Here is a 21,526-nt window from a genome sequence, read left to right as displayed (position 1 = left end):
GAGAAATGTAAACAGTCTCTCTATGAAGGTTTGGTTCTTATTTACTCAGACTTTATACCGGCTGAGTTTCAAGTGACACCAAGAAAATGGATTTTAGGTTCAGAAAAGGAGGGGAAACAAACAGAAAGTAGCTTCTCACTGAAGTGTTAGAAAGACAAACAGCTGGCTTGTTTGAAGATGAACATGAACCTTTATTTACCCCCCTGGGGGAACATTTAGTTTGCACCTGATCTCTAGAAGAAATGTACTTTGTTCTCGTGTTCAAGAGTGTATTATTTGTATTTGTATTATTGTCTGTTGCTGTAGATACTGAAGGAGATGATGGAGGAGATTGACTACGACGGAGATGGGACGGTGACTCTGGAGGAGTGGATCAGAGGAGGCCTCACCACCATCCCTCTGCTGGTGCTGCTGGGCATGGAGACGGTGTGGGTGTGTGTGTGTGTGTGTGTGTGTGTGTGTGTGTGTGTGTGTGTGTGTGTGTGTGTGTGTGTGTGTGTGTGTGTGTGTGTGTGTGTGTGTGTGTGTGTGTGTGTGTGTGTGTGTGTGTGTGTGTGTGTGTGTGTGTGTGTGTGTGTGTGTGTGTGTGTGTGTGTGTGTGGTGTGTGTGTGTGTGTGTGTGTGTGTGTGTGTGTGTGTGTGTGTGTGTGTGGTGTGTGTGTGTGTGTGTGTGTGTGTGTGTGTGTGTGTGTGTGTGTGTGTGTGTGTGTGTGTGTGTGTGTGTGTGTGTGTGTGTGTGTGTGTGTGTGTAAAAAAATCAGATGTAATGTTCATGTATGGACCAAACCGTCACCTGGCGCCACTGTGGGCCTCTGCCATCTCTGTGTGTGTGTGTGTATATACTGACAGCATACTTAAAATAAAATGGTCACAACCTGGCTTGTAGGTCTTGACGACAACAGAAAAGGACACAATTGATGCTGGTTAATTGAAGTGTTTAAAGCAAAGTAATACAGGAAAAATACCAGTCTGTGTGTGCCTCAGTAACATCAGTTGTGTAGATGTTAATAATGTGTGAGCATAATGACACACTGCGTTTATTCCCGTGGTATGTTTGCACCCCTGGGGCTGTGAATTGGTGTTGCCTTCAGGGACAAAGGGAAAAATAGTTACAACTAAAACACAGTTCAGAGCCAAGGCAGGAGCCGTCACAATAACTTTTTATTTTGGTTGTATTCCATATAACTGCTCTTACTGTTTAAACTGTTAATACCCGTATACAACTACACAGCTCTTACTGTTTATACCACATATCACCCCAAAACAAATCTTAATTTGACTGCTTTTTGCACTTAGAATAGATTCAACTGGTTTGATGCTTGGGTGCATTTCACAGTCATCTTATGTTATTCCTTAATATATTTTTAATTGAGCTCATTTCAAACACGGCCCAAATTAGTTTTGCACCAATAATGTGCATGCTGGTTCGGGTTAATGTTTATTTAAGAATCCTCTGAACTATACTATGATTCCTAGGAGAAGAAAAATAACCAAAATCATTACATTTCAAACTACTATAAGGACAGTTTCGATGCTTCATGTGTTTTTTATTGTCTCCTCACAGAACGTACAGGAAGACGGCCAGCATGTTTGGCGTCTGAAGCACTTCAACAAACCGGCGTACTGTAACTACTGCCACACCATGCTGCTGGGGGTCCGCAAACAGGGCCTCTGCTGCTCCTGTGAGTCTCCGTCTCTCTCTCTGTCTACATCTCTTTGTCTCCATTTTACCCAACGTCCTTTCTTCTTCCACCCTGTTATTATCTCTTTGTCAGTCGGCACCAGAGGTGGAAGAAGTACTCAGGTCTTGTACTTAAGTAAAAGTAGAAGTACCAGAGTGTAATAAAGTAAAAGTCCTTCAATCAAAATGTTACTTAAAAAATTATAAAAGTATTATCATCAAAAGATAGTTAAAGTAGCGACAGTGATTGTGCAGATTGGTCCATTTCAGAATAATATATATGATATGTTTTATAATGATTGATCATGAAAGTGTTCTCAAAGCTGGTAAAGGTGCAGCTAGTTTTAATGACTTGCAGGGTAGCTTGTGAATTTACTCCAGGTGGAACTAAAGTCTGATTTAACACTTGATTATATTTCACATCATTCATCCAGATCTGTAAAGTAACTAAAGGTATTAAATACATGTAGTGGAGTAAAAGTACACCTTTTACCTCTGAATTGTAGTGGGGTAGAAATACAAAGTAGCAAGTGCCTCAAAATAGTACTGTACTTGAGTAAATGTACTTAGTTTACTTTTACTTATTAATGTACACACAATGTACACTATATCTGTTTTCTTGTCTTTTTTATTACTGCCGATTTTTCATTCCATTCCATTGCAATGTAAATACTGTTATATTTGACTATATTTGTATTATATTTTTTATTATTTTAATTTTAATATTAATGTTTTATTTTTATGTACGCACCATGACGTCGAGTCAAATTCCTCGTAGTCCGGCAGTGGCTCAGTCAGTAGGGGCTTGGATTGGGAGCTGTAGGGTCGCCGGTTCAAGTCCCCGACCAGACCTAAAATACTATTTGGAGAGGTCCCAGTTCACCTCCTGCCCTGCCGTGGTGCCCTTGAGCAAGGCACAACCCCCTTCCCCCCTCACTCCCATTGCTCCCCGGGCGCTGTACAATAGCTGCCCACTGCTCCTAGTACTAGACTCCTGGTACTCGGATGGGTTAAAAGCAGAGAACACATTTCACTGTGTGTGCCGTGTGCTCTGCATGTGAGAGGGGTTCATCCCTCCCAATTCTATGTGTAAACCTACCTGGTAATAAAACTAATTCTGATTCTGATTCACACCACTTGTCAGGACTCATATGTCCTAGTTTGTTTAAAGTAGCATTTCATGTCAAACATTTCTGAGTCTTGTTAATGATGTAAAGTATGCAGACTTTTACAAACTCTTGTCTCTTTGTTTTTCCCACAGTATGCAAGTACACGGTGCACGAGCGCTGTGTGTCCAAAGACATCGCCGCCTGCATCAGCACCTACGCCAAGTCCCGCAGACACACCAACGTGAGTACACACACACACACACACACACACACACACACACACACACACACACACACACACACACACACACACACACACAATAAGGGTTAACTGTGCACATGACTCAGTGCTGATAGCATGCACTGATGCTGCAGGCAGTGAGACAGGAACACTGAGCGCTCTGTTAACAGGCAGAGAGCATCATGGGATTGTTTATGCAATGTCTTTTATCTGTCCAATATCCTCTGTACTTCAGCTTTGATGTGATTAGGCTCTATAAAGTAGTTCCTCTGCGTCACATGGTCATTACCGTGTATATGGCGCTTTCTTCAGTTCTGAGTTGGGACATAAACCTGCGTCAGTCGTTAACCTCGTGTCAATTTGCTTTTGTCACATTCGCCAAGGAGGAAACGTTTTCAGTCAGTTTGTTTGTTTGTTTGTCAGCAGGCCAGTTCTTTATCTGTAAATAACAATTGTAAATCCTCCAATACTTATTTATGTAATTTAACTAACAAAAACACTAAACCTTTAACTTTTTATGTCCCCAAACATATTAGAATTGAATGCTTTTCTCTTTGGAAATCATTTAGACAAAACAAGCCATTTCAAGAAGTACAGTTCTTTAAACATTTCAAATATTATCAATATTTTGGGTCATCTTTAGACGATTAATTGTAAGACAAATATACAGTAAGGTTTGTTCGTTTGTTTGTCAGCGGGCCAGATTCTTTTTTTCAAGGGTTACATCCTCAAATAATTATATACAAAAACACTAAACATGTCCCTTTTGATGCCCCTAAAATGATGACAATTTGAGGCTTTTCAAATATTCTAGACAAAACTATCCATTTCACCATGTGACATTTTCAACATTTATTTATCACTATTCTAGGACATTGTTACGTGATTAATTGGAGGAAAAGTTTTCAGTCAGGTTTGTTTATCAGCAGGCCTAATTTTTTATGAAACTCTGTGGAAAGGTCAAAGAAGATCCCATTAACATTTGGAGCGGATCTGAATCACGAGGCGGACACACAGATTATTTTTCATTTGTGTTCAACTGCGAGATACGGGATAAGGCCTTGGTGGAGGTCTGCACTCCAAAGTGCACTTTTTAGTTTCGTTTTTTAGGATGTAAGTCTATTAATGAATGAACCAATTGACTTTTTATTGAATTGAATGTTCTTGTTTGATATCCTGTTAATACATATGAGCATTTTGGAGCAGACCCAACGACTGCTTCTCTGTAGTTGTTGTGCAAATCAACAATAAACTAGACAGAAAATAAAATATGAAATCCTCCAGTACCGACTTAAGTTATCCAACTAACAATAACATTTGTGACATTTGATGCTTTTCTCTTTGTATTTAAACAAACATTTTCAGTTGTAACTTTTTAAGACTTTTTAGTATTTTTTCTACAATTTTTTTGACATTGTCAGATGATTTAAAATCTTACGGTTGATCAATAGTAATTGCAGCCCTGAAGCCTGGGTTCCCAAAACACAAAACTGTATCAGCTTGTTTCTACTTTGCTTGTTTTTACTTCTGTGAAAGCTTAACAAGAATAAAGTCCTGTGTTTATTGTGTGCAACAAACTCACAAAAAGCTCCATGTGCTGTTGTTGTTTTTTTGTCTTTGTTTTTGTGCTCCATTCATGTTTTGTTTCTGTCCAGTTAGTGTTTTGGAGGTCTAGCTTTTAATCATCAAAGTTGCATTTGTTTGTAATATTTAGTTTGTTACATATATCTTAAATTATATTTGCATCTTGACTAATTTGAGAGCATGATATAACTTTTTAAATGCTAAATAAGCTTACCTCCAGCTCTCTCTCTCCCGGCCTGCAGGCGATGCAGCACGTGTGGATGGAGGGGAACTCTCCCACTAAGTGTGACCGCTGTCACCGCAGCATCAAGTGTTACCAGGGCCTGACCGGGCTGCACTGTGTGTGGTGTCAGATCACTGTGAGTACACACACACGCACGCAGGCACACACGCAGGCACACACACGCACGCACGCACGCAGGCACACACACACTCGCACTCACTCACTCACTCACTCACTCACTCACTCACTCACACAAACACACACACACATACACTCGCACACACACACGCAGGCACACACACACTCGCAGGCACACACACACACTCGCACACACACACTCGCACACACACACACACGCACGCACGCACGCACGCACGCTCACTCACTCACTCACTCACTCACACTCACTCACTCACTCACTCACTCACTCACTCACTCACTCACTCACTCACTCACACACACGCAGGCACACACACACACACGCACGCACGCACGCACGCACGCTCACTCACTCACTCACTCACTCACTCACACACTCGTAGGCACGCACACACACTCGCACACACGCACACACACTTGCACACACACACACACACACACACACACACTCGCACACACGCAGGCACACACACACTCGCAGGCACACTCACACACATGCACACACACACACTCGCACACACACTCGCACACACACACACACTCGCACACACGCAGGCAGGCACACACACACACACTCGCACACACGCAGGCAGGCACACACACACACACACACACACACACACACACACACACACACACACCAGCTAACACTTACATCTGCAGAGGCCTTATATCAGGGATGGGCAACTTGGATGGTGGTGGGGGCCACATCATTTATGTACTGGCCACCAGGGGGCCGCAGATTCACTTGGAACACACACCCACACACACACAAATTCCATGTATTGTATGTAATTATTAACAAATATACTAAGTCTGACATCTTCATTGACATTTTACAATCTTTCAGGGAACATCCTCTAATAAGCTCACTAAACAAATATCAGTTCACAGAAATGTTATTTAATTTTTACAAGTGGCATGTTTGTATTGAACAGGTTATTTAACAGTGGAATAAAACTATTTTTAAACTATTGGAAAGCACGGAAAATGGTGTACATTGAGATTAAACATTAAGATGACATAAACATGAAGTCATGAACACTAACCCAGACATTAGTTGTCTAACTTGAACCTAAGACACTTGTAGCCTGTCTCTGCATTCCCCTTCAACACAGACACCTGTCAACCCGCACTCTGCTGTTCCTCAGCGCCGCTCCCCCTCCCTCCCGCTGAAATTATGAATGAAAAGCGTGTAGTAATCATAGATAACACGGCAGGGTCCGTGACAGTTTGTTTTCATCTGATTTCAAATAAACAAAGTCTTGGTTTTTAGAATATTAAACTTGTTTCGCCAAATTCAGATGATAAATACAACTTTGAAGCTTGTAAAGGCATAATTACAAGCGGTAACTTAACGTCACAGCAGGCATAACAACAGCCGGTGTTTCTTGTGAGTGTTTCCCCGGGAAACAAACACAATACACACAAACGCGTCACCGATTATTTTGCGGTATTTGGCTGCCCAACGAAATCATGTAGGCAGCTCGCGACGTAACTAGGAGTCTAGTGAACGGTATCAGTACTAGAAGTAAAAAAAAAAAAAAAATTCATTTATTTTTATTAATTACGTTGTTTATAAATTAATCTGAGGGCCGCAAAAAGAGGAGGTGGGCCGCCATTTGCCCATCGCTGCCTTATATGATACCCTGTATCGACCAATATAAAAGTAAGTAAGGTAGGTATAGGTGTATGTTATATTATCAAAAGATCCATTGAAGAGTATTATTATTTGTGTATTCAACTCCACTTTTAGTGCATGACATAATACAATTGTTTATAAATGTTAAACAATGAGTTATAGCCAGTGTTCGAATGACCCATTTGCTTTCGGGGGAGCCCTATTTTTTTTTTCAGGGCCCTCGGTGTGGAGCTGTCAAACTCGACCCTAACGCTGCTTACAGCCGGCCAACTAAAAGTTGTTCCATTCACGTTGTCATTTGTAGACTCCTCCGCTTCTTTGCTTGTGAATCCAAAAGCTGCGAGGCTTGGCTGTTTTCGTTTCACCATATTTTTTATTACAAAGCCAGAGTTAAAAAAATATGAATATGAACAAATTCAAATACCGCGCCGGCATCGCCACCGTAACCATAGCAATGTAAGTAGCGTAAAGAATGCAGCGCCGCCACGTACAGATGGCAACACCCAGAAATATTCACAAATATAAAACAAATATTCAGAAACTGTAATGAACAATGACTATTATTTATTTCAAGAACTTTTATTTACAGGATCTCAACATTTTTAATCTGTGTGACACAAATATGCACGATTTTTTTGGGCTCCCCCTATTTATCTCAAAGTCGGCCTTCAGGGTAGCTCCCTCCTATTTCGAACAGTGGTTATAGTCATTATAAAGTCTGTCTTTCTCACTTTTACACACTCATATTCGGATGTTGCATACATGTTCACGTAAATTCTTAGTTTGAAAAGGTATTACATTCAGTTAACTAAAAATATGGCCCTTAATGCTGTACAATGTCTTAATGTCTTAATTACAATATGTAAACAACTGTACTGTATGTCCCCATGATGTGATTAAAACAAGCACTTACAGACCTTGATACATTTTCCTTTGCACTGCTTTTTATTTCCACTAGATGTCAGCACTGACTTGGAGTTAAATGTAAACATTATCCCTCATGTGAAATCTCTCAAATTTCACTCTGCAGTCGTTCTCATTCCATCGCTATAGTAACTCTGCATTGAAACACTAATGTATAACTTCCTGATTGTTAGTGTACGGCCCGTCACACGGTCAGTAAACACTCAGGGTAAACAACCCAGAAAGTGGAGCGTTTCACACTGGGACTGTTTGAGTGTCACAGATGGTTTCCGCCCACTCTTCTTATGTTTCTGCTTCTCTCTCTTTCTCCTCCTCAGCTCCATAATAAATGTGCATCTAACGTGAAGCCGGAGTGTGATGGCGGCTCTCTGAGGGACCACACACTGCTGCCCTCCTACATCTGCCCTGTGGTGCTGGTGAGGGGCTTTCTCTCAGCTGTTAGCATACCAGACTGCACATATGTACATTACAGAGTGTCAGGGATGGCAAAAGTACACACATCCTTTCCTCAAGTAGAAGTACAGATACACGTGTTTAAAAATACTTTGGTAAAAGTAGAAGTACTGACTAAACTTCTTTACTCAAGTAAAAGTAAAGAAGTATGGGCTTTGAAATGTACTTCAGTAAAAAGTACCCATAACTAGCAGCTGTTTTAAAGAGTACCTGACCTCCCTTTATATTAATAGAACAATAATGTCATTGTTAGCTAATGAATGTTTCCATGCTGAACAACGGCAACATGACAACGTTTTCATTGGTCCCTCTTCTTTAGAGAAGACCAGGAAATGATGGATACACGGATCGTGTTCAAATCAATAGGCACGCAATGACTCTAAATAATAATGATCACGCCACCAAACACACATTCAAACTAAAGGAACCAGCCTGTTTGGGAAATGTAAGAAGTAGAAAGTACAGGTATTTGTGTTCAAAATGTAAGAAGTAGAAAGTACAGGTATTTGTGTTCAAAATGTAAGAAGTAGAAAGTACAGGTATTTGTGTTCAACATGTAAGAAGTAGAAAGTACAGGTATTTGTGTTCAAAATGTAAGAAGTAGAAAGTACAGGTATTTGTGTTCAACATGTAAGAAGTCAAAGTAAAAAGTCGTCAGAAAAATAAGTAGTGGAGTAAAATACTGATACCAGAAAAATGCAAACTTGTTATTGTTAGTGTGCTATAGAGCAGTGGTTCAGGCCTGTGTCGGCAGTGTAGATATTTGCGTTGATGAAATGTCTGCATTAGTGACACGCCGCCCTTCATCAGATTTCCTCCAATATCAGACCATCCTGTCCTCCAAACACCTGCCTCAATTTCACACTTCTATATTTGTGTTTGTGGACTGACTCATCAATTAGCCTCACGTATACATCATTGACAGGTGCATTTATATGCATATCATCCATATTATTCATAGTGGGCATTTCATACATTACGGCAAGGAACTATGCACCTGCAGAATATTTAAAGCTCATCCTGATTTATGACTTCAATGCTTGTTAAGGGGTATAAAAACCATTATATCTTTGAGTGCACAGTTTCCTTCTTCTGTGTTATGGAAGTCTTTTTTAAGTACTTCTGGCCCATGATTGCTCATCTGATCCAAAATGAGGACAGCACTCAACTTTTACTTTTTAATTTTGCAACATGGCCTTTTGGGCATTTCTTTTTTTGTTGGTCTTTATTAGGATTAGGATCTCCATTAGCGTTAGCTTCTTTCCGGGGTCCACGAGTCGAACACACATTTACACAGTGAACCTAGACACAACAAACATAGACATGTTGTGTAATTAACAATCAAGGATGGAAATGAAACAAGAAATTATCATCTTTTCAACCGTAATTGAGCCAAACACACATTTCTAATGAATTAATAACACACACATACAAATAAATAGTAATTCAAACTCTTTTTTTTCTGAGTCAGTGGGGGATTGAATACTCTACATTCAGCATTTCAACTAATAGTTGATTGTATAACAGTTGTCATCATCTAATATATCACCCCTATTTGTATTTATTAAATCAATATTTATTTTTCCTTTATTTAATCTGTTTATTTTGTATATATTTTTATTTATTTATTTATCTATCTATCCTACCATTTGTCAGCATGGCAGGATATACTTTGCAGAGGATGGAGAAATGTCACAATCAACTAAACCAGGTTGGGTTTATCGGGGTTTGACTAATATTCCCCTTTCTTCCACAGGACCGTCATTCTGTGGTGAAGCGTGGGGAGGGGGACTCGCCCCCCAGCACCAGCCCCGACGACATCAACCAGACGTTTAAATTCTCCCCCGGAGACGGACAGGCTCTGCAGGTACGAAGTCCGTCCTGCAGGTTTTTAAAGTGACGACATGAAGCTTGTTAGGAAAATATCACTCGTCACCGGCTTGAGCTTCAATCTCAGGATCCATGTATTTAATATCTTCTCCAGAATGTAAGTAGTCATCACATACAGAGCATCAACTAGTTCCTGAACAGTGTCCTTCACATGCTGATATACAAGAGAGGGAGTTACACAGTCACAAGATGGAGGAATAGAAAGCAGTATTCAATGTTTACTTCAGATTAGCTCCACGTCAGAAATGATCATGCTTGTCATATGTCTATCTCCATAGAGGCTGAATCATCATGTTAATCACATAGCTATCATATGCCTAAAACAGTCCTGATGCTCTTCCAGGTAATCATACATCCTGTCATGTACACAGCTACAGTTGGGATACCTTTGTTATCATGTGGACTCTGATATTGGGAGAGTACATTCAGTATTTTCCCAACAAAGCTGGTGACAGATTCTTGAGGATGTTTCTACTTCCTGTCTGCAGATCACTCCTCTCCCAGGGACTCACCCCCTCCTCGTCCTCGTCAACCCCAAGAGTGGAGGCAGGCAGGGCGAGCGGTAAGTAATTTTTTCAACATGGGGTAAGACATTTAATCTAATGTCTATGGGAGGAGATTTTACATATATTTTCTTAATCTACGATATCCACTGACTAATCTAAACTTAATAAAGTGCCGTGTGTACCTTGGTGTAGTGTAGATGTCGATCAACTTATTAATATAAATTAAAAAGTCTAATTTAATGTATGTATTTATTTGAACAAGGACCATGCACCCACATTAATCTCAGAGAACAGTAGAGATGATGTATGCCAGATTTGAGCTAATAGCCATCTGCAGTCTTTAGCTACATTACAATCAATACACACTAAAAAACATTGCATGATCTCTATCACACTTACAATTATAAAACAGTAAAGTACAGGTCTATAAAATAGTACATAGTACAGTTCAATGAAATAGACTTGCCTCCTGTTGTAAAGTAGAAATGAAATATCAGCCTTCACTGAAATAACTTTCCTGAGACGTGCTTCAGGGGATTGTGAAAGCTTCAATGGTTGTTTTATGTAACCGCCACAAGGTTACAGGAAACTGCTGCGTCAACGTGATGAGATGAAGAGCAAACCCTCCTCCTCTTCATCGCTCCTCTTCCTGATTATTTCAGTTCATTTCTGACAGAAAACTGCAGCAGAACAGATTTTTGAAGATGCACGAGGAGGTTGTAAAGACGTCACTTTAGGCGCCTTCAGTGAAGCTATTTGAGGCTTACACTGATGTTAATATTCAACCCACATGCGCCGTGATTTTTTGGCTGCATCATAACATACATTGTCATATTTAAGATGTATGAATCTTACATAGAAGTTTAAATACAAAGCCATTGAAGACAGTCAGTCATCAAGCTGTTCTGACAGAGTTTAAAGCATCCTAAACATCATGCAATTTTATGCAATCAGAGGCAAAAGTGATCGTTTTTTCGGGCATTTACGAACAAAAAGTTGCACCATGAGAGAAGCAAAGATGGATGATAAGATAATAACACGTCTTTTCTTGCCTTTTGTTTATTTAAACATCATAGAGCTACGATGTACCAGACATTTATTGCACCATCAAGAAAGGAATATTGTCTGATACAGATTGCATTCTTTTATTAGACCCTGTAAACCTGCAAGATTGCTGTTATTTCACAGTATGCAGGGCCTTGAGAGGCTGAGCTACTTACTTTATTGATTCTTCTGAAGATGAATATGCTTTCATAACCTGGAACATTCAACTTGTAAAACTCTGATGGAATAAGGGCGATATTTGAATGCTGGTAAAGAGGTGCTTACTCTATTTCTATCTATTTGACTTGTTCTGTGTTCCTCTCTCTTCTTCTTCCAGAGTACTGAGGAAGTTCAGGTACCTTCTAAACCCCCGGCAGGTGTACAGTTTGGAGCAAGGGGGACCAATGGTAGGGTAAGTCTGCTGCATTCATCTCTTTGTTGCTATGTTGGTGAATTGAAAGGACAACCACTTTAATAACAAGGACATGTGGGGTTCGAACCCCTTGGCGCTCTGATTGTTAGATGCCATTTTATCCGCGCAACATCCACCCTCGGATACAGTTCATTTTTTCGTACAACCCTTAGCGATGAGATTACTTCTCGAGAGGGAGAGCAGCTGCAGGAACTCAATCATTGTTGTGGTTGTGTCCTTGTAGCTGAACTGAACTGGAAGTACATTTTTATAATGTTCATGAACCTCTGAACAACAGGACATTTTTTCCAACCATGCCTTGTAGTTCACCCTGCATGTAGCCTTGTATTTTACCCTACATGTAGCCTTGTATTTCACCCTACATGTAGCCTTGTATTTTACCCTACATGTAGCCTTGTATTTTACCCTACATGTAGCCTTGTATTTCACCCTACATGTAGCCTTGTATTTTACCCTACATGTAGCCTTGTAGTTCACCCTACATGTAGCCTTGTATTTCACCCTACATGTAGCCTTGTAGTTCACCCTACATGTAGCCTTGTATTTCACCCTACATGTAGCCTTGTATTTTACCCTACATGTAGCCTTGTATTTTACCCTACATGTAGCCTTGTATTTTACCCTACATGTAGCCTTGTATTTCACCCTACATGTAGCCTTGTAGTTCACCCTACATGTAGCCTTGTATTTCACCCTACATGTAGCCTTGTAGTTCACCCTACATGTAGCCTTGTAGTTCACCCTACATGTAGCCTTGTAGTTCACCCTACATGTAGCCTTGTATTTCACCCTACATGCCTTTCCTATAAATGCAACAGCCCGGTAAACCATATTACAATTTCAACTTAAAGAGGACATATAGTGAAATATTCATATGTAGTGTCTCTACTGGGACATGTCTCCATGCTTTAATGTTCAAAAAGCTCTTTATTTTTCTCGTACTGCCTGTGCTGCAGCACCTCTTTTCACCCTCTGTCTGAAACCAGAGCTCAGTCTGCTCTGATTGGTTAGCTGGCCGGCTCTGTTGTGATTGGTTAACCTCTTAGAGATGTCCCGCCCCTTAGCCTATCACGTACAATGTGTTGGAGTGCTAGCCAATAGGAGCGCGAGTGTTACATGATGTCACTTTGTTACAGAAGTCAACAAAGGAGTCCAATGGGGGAAACTCCCTCTGGAGGAACTTTTCTTTGCAGAGCATTTAAATGCACAAAAACCTAAATAACCCACTACAGGAGAGAAGAAAAACAACCCACACAGCATAATGGGACCCCAAAGGACTATTTTGCAGTGGACAAATAATTGATAAAGACACAGACACACACATTAATACGAAATGTAGGTGTGCTCTTGATTTTCTTTTGGGGGGGAGTTTGTGTTTTTGAATAAAAAATAACATATATGTGACCCGCTCTATCGAAATCAGTCGGAAGTCGCAATGGCTCATTTCAAAATAAACGTGGATTTGCGTAAAAAATAGTTTTTCGGGGTTCAGGTTTTTTGTTTGATTTTAAATAAACAAAGTCTTGGCTTTCAGAATATGAAACTTTTATTTCCAAAATCACACGATAAATACATTTTTGAAGCTTGTAAAGGGAAGATGACAGCTCTCACTCGCCACTCTGCTGTTCCGCAGCGCCGCCCCCCCCTCCCTCCGGCTGAAATTATGAATGTAAGGCGTATAGTAATCATAGATAACACGGCAGGGTCCGTTACAGTTTGTTTTCATCTGACTTCAAATAAACAAAGTCTTGGCTTTCAGAATATTAAACTTGTTTCGGCAAATTCAGATGATAAATACAACGTTGAAGCTTGTAACGGCATAATTACAAGCGGAGAACGGAGTAACTTAACGTCACAGCAGGCATAACAACAGCCAGTGTTTCTCGTGAGTGTTTTCCCCGGGAAACAAACACAATACACACAAACGCAAAAATACACACACACACACACACACACACACACACACACTCGCGAGCTTCCCCCAGACCAGTAATCCAAACGAAAATATCTTCCCTCCGTACTACTTTGATCATTTGCTAATAATCAATCAGATATTTTTCTCAAAATGATGACTCGGTGACAGTCATTATATAATGTGACATATTTTGCTTAATATTTGGAGTACAAAAACAATCCTGATACCATTAGAAAGTTAGGAATCTCTTCTTTCCAACAGTGTATACAACTCAAAATGTGTCTAAGGGTCAATGCGACTGATTTCGATGGAGCAGGTCACAAATATAAAGTACAGTGTGTTTATTATTATCAGTCACAGACTGACCTCTCTGCCTCGGGTCAAACTAACCAGGAGGACAGTGAAGGGGACACTGCAGTACTGCCGTGCTGTGCATTTGACCTCACACACACACACACACACACACACACACACACACACACACACACACACACACACACACACACACACACACACACACACACACACACACACAGGGTTGCACATACGTCAGAGCTGAGCACAGCTTGTACTTTTAAAAGGAACACTGTTGCACCTTTTGTCCATTCATAGAAATGTTTCCTACATAGCTCGGGAACTATAGACGCTCTACCTTGAAAGTGAAGCAAACACCACTGTGTGTGTTTGTGTCTCTCTCTCTCTCCCCCCCTCTCTCTTTCTTCCCTCAAGAGTGTGTTATATGTCAAGCGACCCAATGACGCACTCAGGTGCTAGGGGAGAATGATGTCCATCATACACACGATGTCAAACACACACACTGTTTACTCTCATGTGATATGGGACTCTGGAAAAAGATCACAGATCCAACTTCCTGAACTAAACAGTTTAAATAATAGAAAATACATGTTTTTATGTTTGTTCAATAGGCATTCAATGAGACTCCCCTTAATGTCATTAATATTAACCACTAGGATTACATAAGACACATATATAGTGTCATTTTTGTTGCTTTTGTTCATCCTCGGTACATTTTTTTTATTTCCATTCATATTTAAACAATATTTCATCCTAATGTTTCTTTGATCATTTCACGAGGAAATTGTTTACTCCAGAGTTTATGGCATTTATTTGAATGAATAAATATCATAACATCTCTCTCACACTCCCCCCCCCCCCCCCCCCCCCCTCTGGGCTCTGGTTTCAGACAGAGGGTGAAAAGAGGTGCTGCAGTACAGGCAGTATGAGAAAAATAAAGAGCTTTTTGAACATTAAAGCATGGAGACAAGTCACAGTGCTTGTTTCTTGTATTCCCATCACACACATCTGAGAGCAGAGGTGATGTAATAATCTTCCGTTATTGCTGCTCAGAGGGTTAGAGAGCCTCACAAGTGAATATTAACACATGCATACAAAACAAACAGAGCCGAAAGAAGGTCTGGGTTAACCTGAACTCAACACAACTGTTACCATGCGCTCCCTAGCAACAGGCTCAGCTGGCTTTAAAGTGAGAGGCAGCTATCTCCGAGGAAAAGCACTTCCTCGCCGTATTTTAGGTCATTACAAACATTGTTCCGCCTCCTTCCATTAACCTCCATCTGTCCATGCACATGTTTCTGTCATGCATAAAGCATAGCGACAAACCGGAGGAGTAGGTGGGTTAATTAATATTGTATGTTGACACGGAAGTGTTTTGGTTATACGTGAAACAAAGCGCGGTGTGTTACTGTTTTGGCAGGAGGCATGTTTGTAGTTTCTCTGCATGTCAGTTAGAGAGGGCTGTTTGCCTCATGGCCACCGCCTCATCTGACCCCATCCAGAAATAATCCTACTTTGATTTAAGTGGCAAGACATCAGGGCAAAACAGGAGGATATTAAGGATTACATGTTTAAACCGTTTAGTCATAAGGCAATAACATGTTTTTAGGTAATGGTAAGACTAGAAGTCAGTTTCTTGGAAGTCCGTTTGGATATCAGATCCATCAATATGAAGCACATCAGTTAATAAAACTCTTACAGATTTTAGAAAGATGAGGTAACAAATATTTCCTCACTAATATTGCAAGGTAAAAAAACGTCTTGGCAATTTCCCGAAAAACTGCTTGAGGGTCTTTGGCCTGTTGCCAGTGGAGGATTCAGTATTCAGATGCTTTAGTAAAAGTGCCAATACATTATTGTCAAAATACTTCATTACAAGTAAAAGTCCTGCATTCAAAATAATAATAATAATAATAATAATGGGTTCCATTTATAAAGCACTTCATATTCGAATTCAAATCCCGAAGTGCTACAGGCAGTGAGCAGAAACAGTATAAATCTTACTTAAGTACAAAAGTACTCAGCAAAATGTACTGTAGAATAAAAAGTAAGAGTAATCATTGTGCAGAAAAATGGCCTATTAATATATATGTGACATTTCTAGATAATATTGTTCCATAACGTAGCATTTTACTGTTTACAGACAAACTCAGTTGTGATTGACTTTTTGCTAAATATTGAAATAATTTGACTCTTTTGTGACTTAAAGAGTTGGTCCACTCGTTTAATTTTGGGGTTGCATTTTGTTCAAAGTAGCTAAAGCTCTTAACTAAATATAGTGGAGTAAAATGACGTGATTTCCCTTTTTAAATGTAGTGGAGTAGAAGTATAAAGTAGCGTAAAATGGAAATACTCAAGTATAGTACCTCCAAATTGTACTTAAAGGTAGGGAAGGTAAGAATGGAGAAACCAGCTCGAGTGTGCTAGAATTTGAAAGTACGCAGCTGAAAAAAATCTGCCCCTTCCTTCAGACTTCCTTACAGAGCCCCTCCTCCAACACACACGGACGCGCACATGACCAATACGTTTGTGCACAGATGGAAGGCTGACAGGCAGGTAGGCCATCCAGTTATTTTAGCCGGGCGGGCTAAAATGATTGGTTGTGCTTTTTACAGCGCCACGGCTTCCACAGATGACATTTTTTTAATGTATTTATTGTCAAAGCATTTAAGATATTCATTGCTATCGGGATGTTAAGAGCATTCCATGGAATATAACACAAAGTGTTTCTGAAGTGAATTACCTACCCCACCTTTAAGTGCAGTACTTGAGTAAAGGTACTTAGTGCTAAATATTGAAATAATTTGACTCTTTTGTGACTTAAAGAGTTAGTCCACTAGCTACATTTTAAGAGATGCATTTTGTTAAAAGTAGCTAAAGAAATTCCCCTCAGATTATTTGTTAAGAAGTTTACAGACCTGTGCATGCAGCAAAATATAACATTTGATCAGGTTAATAGACACAAGGAGGTCAAATGTATGATAATACAAATAAATAATGTTTTCTCTCTGACAGATAAGACACAAGACAACTGAATCGGTGCAACAATATCAAATATAAAACGAAGTAGAAGTATAAAGTTGCATAAAATGGAAATACTCAAGTAAAGTACCTCCAAATTGTACTTAAGTGCAGAACTTGAGTAAATATACTTCCTTACGTCCCACCTCAGCCTGTTATAGTTCAGTCCAGGTGGGAATGATGCAGCTGTCTCATGATGCAGAGAGATGAAAGCTGCTGTCGACACCTTTGTCCGACGCACATTAAAGGTCCCTTTGAAGGGCGCGCTCTGTGTTGTTTCTGGGGAAGGGAGAGGAGTGAGCACAGCTGGAGAGGGCACACATTGGGGGTGTTTCTCAATGTCGAGTAAAGCTGCTCCAGAGCCACTATTTCAAGCATACTACGTCATCGAGTACTGTTCCAATGTCCAGCATACTTGGAATTCTACCGAGCCCGGCGTACTTCGTTTGGAGACATTTCGAGGCTGCACATGAGTAGACTCCGCGGTCTTAAAATCCCCACAATGCTTTGCGCACGGACCAATTTCCCCAAATCTGTGGTGGAAAATGTAAGGCGGGGCCTCTCATATGACGCACACCTGCACACTTGCTAGCCTGTTCCACTCTTTGTTTTCCGAATGCCAGGAAGGATTCTTGCCTCGCTTCTGAAGCAAGACGCTCGGAAGACATGTGCTACCAAGCAAGCGTACTCGAGATTGAAAAACACCCTCTGTGTTTCTCAATGTCGAGGAAGGCTGCTCCAGAACCACTATTTCAAGCATAATACGTCATCGAGTGCCGCCGAAGGACTGTTCCAATGTCCAGCATACTTGGAATTCTACCGAGGCCGGCGTACTTCGTAGCGAGAAATTTCGAGGCTGCACATGTGTACACTCCGCGGTCTTAAAATCCCCACAATGCTTTGCGCACGGACCAATTTCAAAATCTTTGGCGGAAATCGCGTTCCATTTAAGGCGGGGCCTCGCATATGACGCACACCTGTTAGCCTGTTCCACAATTCTTCATTTTCCGAGGCTAGGAAGGATTCTTGCCTCGCTTGTGAAGCAAGTGACTCGGAAGACATGTGCTACCAAGCAAGCATCCTCGACATTGAGAAACACCCAGTGATTAAACTCTGTCCCTCTGCCATCAGCCTTTTAGCTCATGCCATTAAATCACTCAGAGCTTAGAAAATCCCCGTCTCAACTGCTCCGAAATCCAATCAACAGATGTATCGCCTGTAATACACTTTGACATTGAGATTAAGAACAAAAACAAACAATGTTTTGTTTCTGCATGTGTTGCTTTATTCTACCTGATCTTCTGTTTTAGGCTCAACTTCTTCCACGATGTCCCTGATTTCCGGGTGCTTGCTTGTGGAGGAGACGGCACTGTGGGCTGGATCCTGGACTGTATAGGTACACAGATTTTAAAAACAAAATGACTTATAGTTACAGCCTTATTATTTATTTGGGCAATGATTTCTCTTTATTATACAAGTTATTATAACATGGCACTCTAATTAACTAATGACTGGCATATGGTTAACAAACAGTCCAATTCGAAAAAACGTAAAGTCAACCGTAACATTTTCCTAAACTGTGCATTATAGACATCCATTAATGACAGACTACTGTATATCTAAACTTGTTGGTGCTGTAGTCTTGAACAAATATGTGCAAATACGTATATTTATTGATATTACAAATGAAATTGTCAAAAGAAAACCAAAAGGAGTAAATAGACCAAATATTCTGAGTAAGTTGCAATTCTTGTCAAATCTAGATGTTCTGTGATTACACTTGATAATGTCATTAAAAAACTATTCGCAGAATTGGACTGTTTGGTCCCTGAAACAGTTCTTTAAGAATAGTTTGACCAACAGAATATAATATATAGGTTTGTCTTTGTCCTTGCAGATAAGGCCAACTTAACACGGCCCCCTTCAGTGGCCATCCTCCCTCTGGGCACCGGGAACGACCTCGCTCGCTGCCTACGCTGGGGAGGAGGTGAGGGACTCTGTTGTGTGTGTGTGTGTGTGTGTGTGTGTGTGTGTGTGTGTGTGTGTGTGTGTGTGTGTGTGTGTGTGTGTGTGTGTGTGTGTGTGTGTGTGTGTGTGTGTGTGTGTGTGTGTGTGTGTGTGTGTGTGTGTGTGTGTTGTGTGTGTGTGTGTGTGTGTGTGTGTGTGTGTGTGTGTGTGTGTGTGTGTGTGTGTGTGTGTGTGTGTGTGTGTGTGTGTGTGTGTGTGTGTGTGTGTGTGTGTGTGTGTGTGTGTGTGTGTGTGTGTGTGTGTGTGTGTGTGTGTGTGTGTGTGTGTGTGTGTGTGTTCTTCCAAAGCAAGGCCATCCTAGACGTTCATGAAACATAAAAAGTAGAACAAGAACTGCACAAGGAATTCACATTCTGAACATGTTTCCAGAGACGTTAATTACAATTCAGAGAATCAAATACTTTTCTGTCTTGTGCGGAATAGATTATAGAGTATGGTTTTGACAATATATAAATATGTGGAGTTAGCAGATGTGTGTATGATATGGTGTGGAACCACACTGTAAAAATACTCTGTTACAAGTAAAATGTCTGCATTAAACATTTTCAAGTTAGTAATTATAGCTAGTATATGTAAACATGTAAGTGGTACCACTTCACAGAGGTCAGTGCATAGAATTCTGAAATGAAATACAGTTCAAGACATATTTTACTACAAAAGAAGAAGAAGGGCAGAAAACGACTTTGTAGATGGAGGATGAGTTCAGGAATCTCCCAGCCTGAGGGGAAGAAGCTGCTCTGTAATGTAGTCTGGACGTACGACAACGGATTGTTCTGGATCTGTTTCCAGATGTCTACAGGGTGACTTTGGTTAGGGTTAATGTTGTCCTTAAAGGTCACCTATTATGCAAAATCCACTTTGTCATGTCTCTTCTACATCAACATGTGTCCCCTCTTTTTCATGTCTCTTCTACATCAACATGTGTCCCCTCTTTTTCATGTCTCTTCTACATCAACATGTGTCCCCTCTTTTTCATGTCTCTTCTACATCAACATGTGTCCCCTCTTCTTCATGTCTCTTCTACATCAACATGTGTCCCCTCTTTGTCATGTCTCTTCTACATCAACATGTGTCCCCTCTTTGTCATGTCTCTTCTACATCAACATGTGTCCCCTCTTTGTCATGTCTGTTCTACATCAACATGTGTCCCCTCTTTTTCATGTCTGTTCTACATCAACATGTGTCCCCTCTTTTTCATGTCTCTTCTACATCAACATGTGTCCCCTCTTTTTCATGTCTCTTCTACATCAACATGTGTCCCCTCTTTGTCATGTCTCTTCTACATCAACATGTGTCCCCTCTTTTTCATGTCTCTTCTACATCAACATGTGTCCCCTCTTTGTCATGTCTGTTCTACATCAACATGTGTCCCCTCTTTTTCATGTCTGTTCTACATCAACATGTGTCCCCTCTTCTTCATGTCTCTTCTACATCAACATGTGTCCCCTCTTTTTCATGTCTCTTCTACATCAACATGTGTCCCCTCTTTTTCATGTCTCTTCTACATCAACATGTGTCCCCTCTTTTTCATGTCTCTTCTACATCAACATGTGTCCCCTCTTCTTCATGTCTCTTCTACATCAACATGTGTCCCCTCTATTTCATGTCTCTTCTACATCAACATGTGTCCCCTCTTCCTCATGTCTCTTCTTCATCAACATGTGTCCCCTCTGTGTAAAGAGACTCTGAAAGTTTCAGGAACAAAGATTCTCTCTCTTTTTGTCCTGATCCATTTATAAAAAAACCTGTCTGAAAATGAGCTGATCAGATTTTGGCCACTTTATGATGTCATAACGATTGTTTGGCTTGTGTAACCATTAGCCAATCAGCAACCAAGGTAACCCCCCCCCCCACCCCCACCTTATGACCTGAATCTCCTCCTAGAGCACCATTGTGTTCTTTTTAACCAAATATCTCTCAGAGGGGCGTGGGGAGGGGCTCCTTATTTTCATCTAAAGTAACAGACAGAGAATCAGCACTTTTGAAACAGGGCTGAAACAGAGGGGATTATGGGATGCTGCAATGATCTGTTTGGTGTTTGGAGCCAAACACTTCAGAGACATGTTTGTATATATCTGAGACCTATAATATATTGATGAAAAACAGTATAATAGGTGACCTTTGAATATCCTTTTGATGTCCCCTTTTCTGCCAAATATCACAGACGGGCAATATATCGGCCCCCGTGATGATCTAGGCTCTTTCACCCTAGTTCAAAATGTTCCCAGTCAGGATACTTTTGCCAGACAATTCCTTGTTCACAATTATTAAATAAATGGATTCATAAAGAGATATATGTCATACTTATGATGCAAATAAACTAACAAAGTAAATCCTAACCCTAACCAAATCAAGTTA

At 40.5% G+C, this 21,526-nt stretch overlaps 1 protein-coding gene across 2 annotated transcripts in view; it reads left to right on the top strand.

Annotated features, from left to right (window-relative positions):
* Positions 1-21,526, top strand: part of LOC117495311 (diacylglycerol kinase beta) — a 133,906-nt gene that overhangs the window by 46,437 nt on the left and 65,943 nt on the right. For both annotated transcript variants that reach the window (XM_034146503.1, XM_034146504.1), the window contains 10 exons: positions 307-426; positions 1,565-1,682; positions 2,943-3,031; positions 4,858-4,974; positions 7,881-7,979; positions 9,773-9,883; positions 10,395-10,468; positions 11,794-11,868; positions 18,451-18,536; positions 19,038-19,127. In XM_034146503.1, the coding sequence (XP_034002394.1) occupies positions 307-426; positions 1,565-1,682; positions 2,943-3,031; positions 4,858-4,974; positions 7,881-7,979; positions 9,773-9,883; positions 10,395-10,468; positions 11,794-11,868; positions 18,451-18,536; positions 19,038-19,127 (979 nt within the window). The remainder of the gene's footprint in view (positions 1-306; positions 427-1,564; positions 1,683-2,942; positions 3,032-4,857; positions 4,975-7,880; positions 7,980-9,772; positions 9,884-10,394; positions 10,469-11,793; positions 11,869-18,450; positions 18,537-19,037; positions 19,128-21,526) is intronic.

This window comes from Trematomus bernacchii, unplaced genomic scaffold (genome assembly GCF_902827165.1).
Source record: "Trematomus bernacchii unplaced genomic scaffold, fTreBer1.1, whole genome shotgun sequence".
NCBI lineage: Eukaryota > Metazoa > Chordata > Actinopteri > Perciformes > Nototheniidae > Trematomus > Trematomus bernacchii.
Note: the sequence above shows the minus strand (reverse complement) of the source record. Positions and strands in the feature narration are given on the sequence as shown.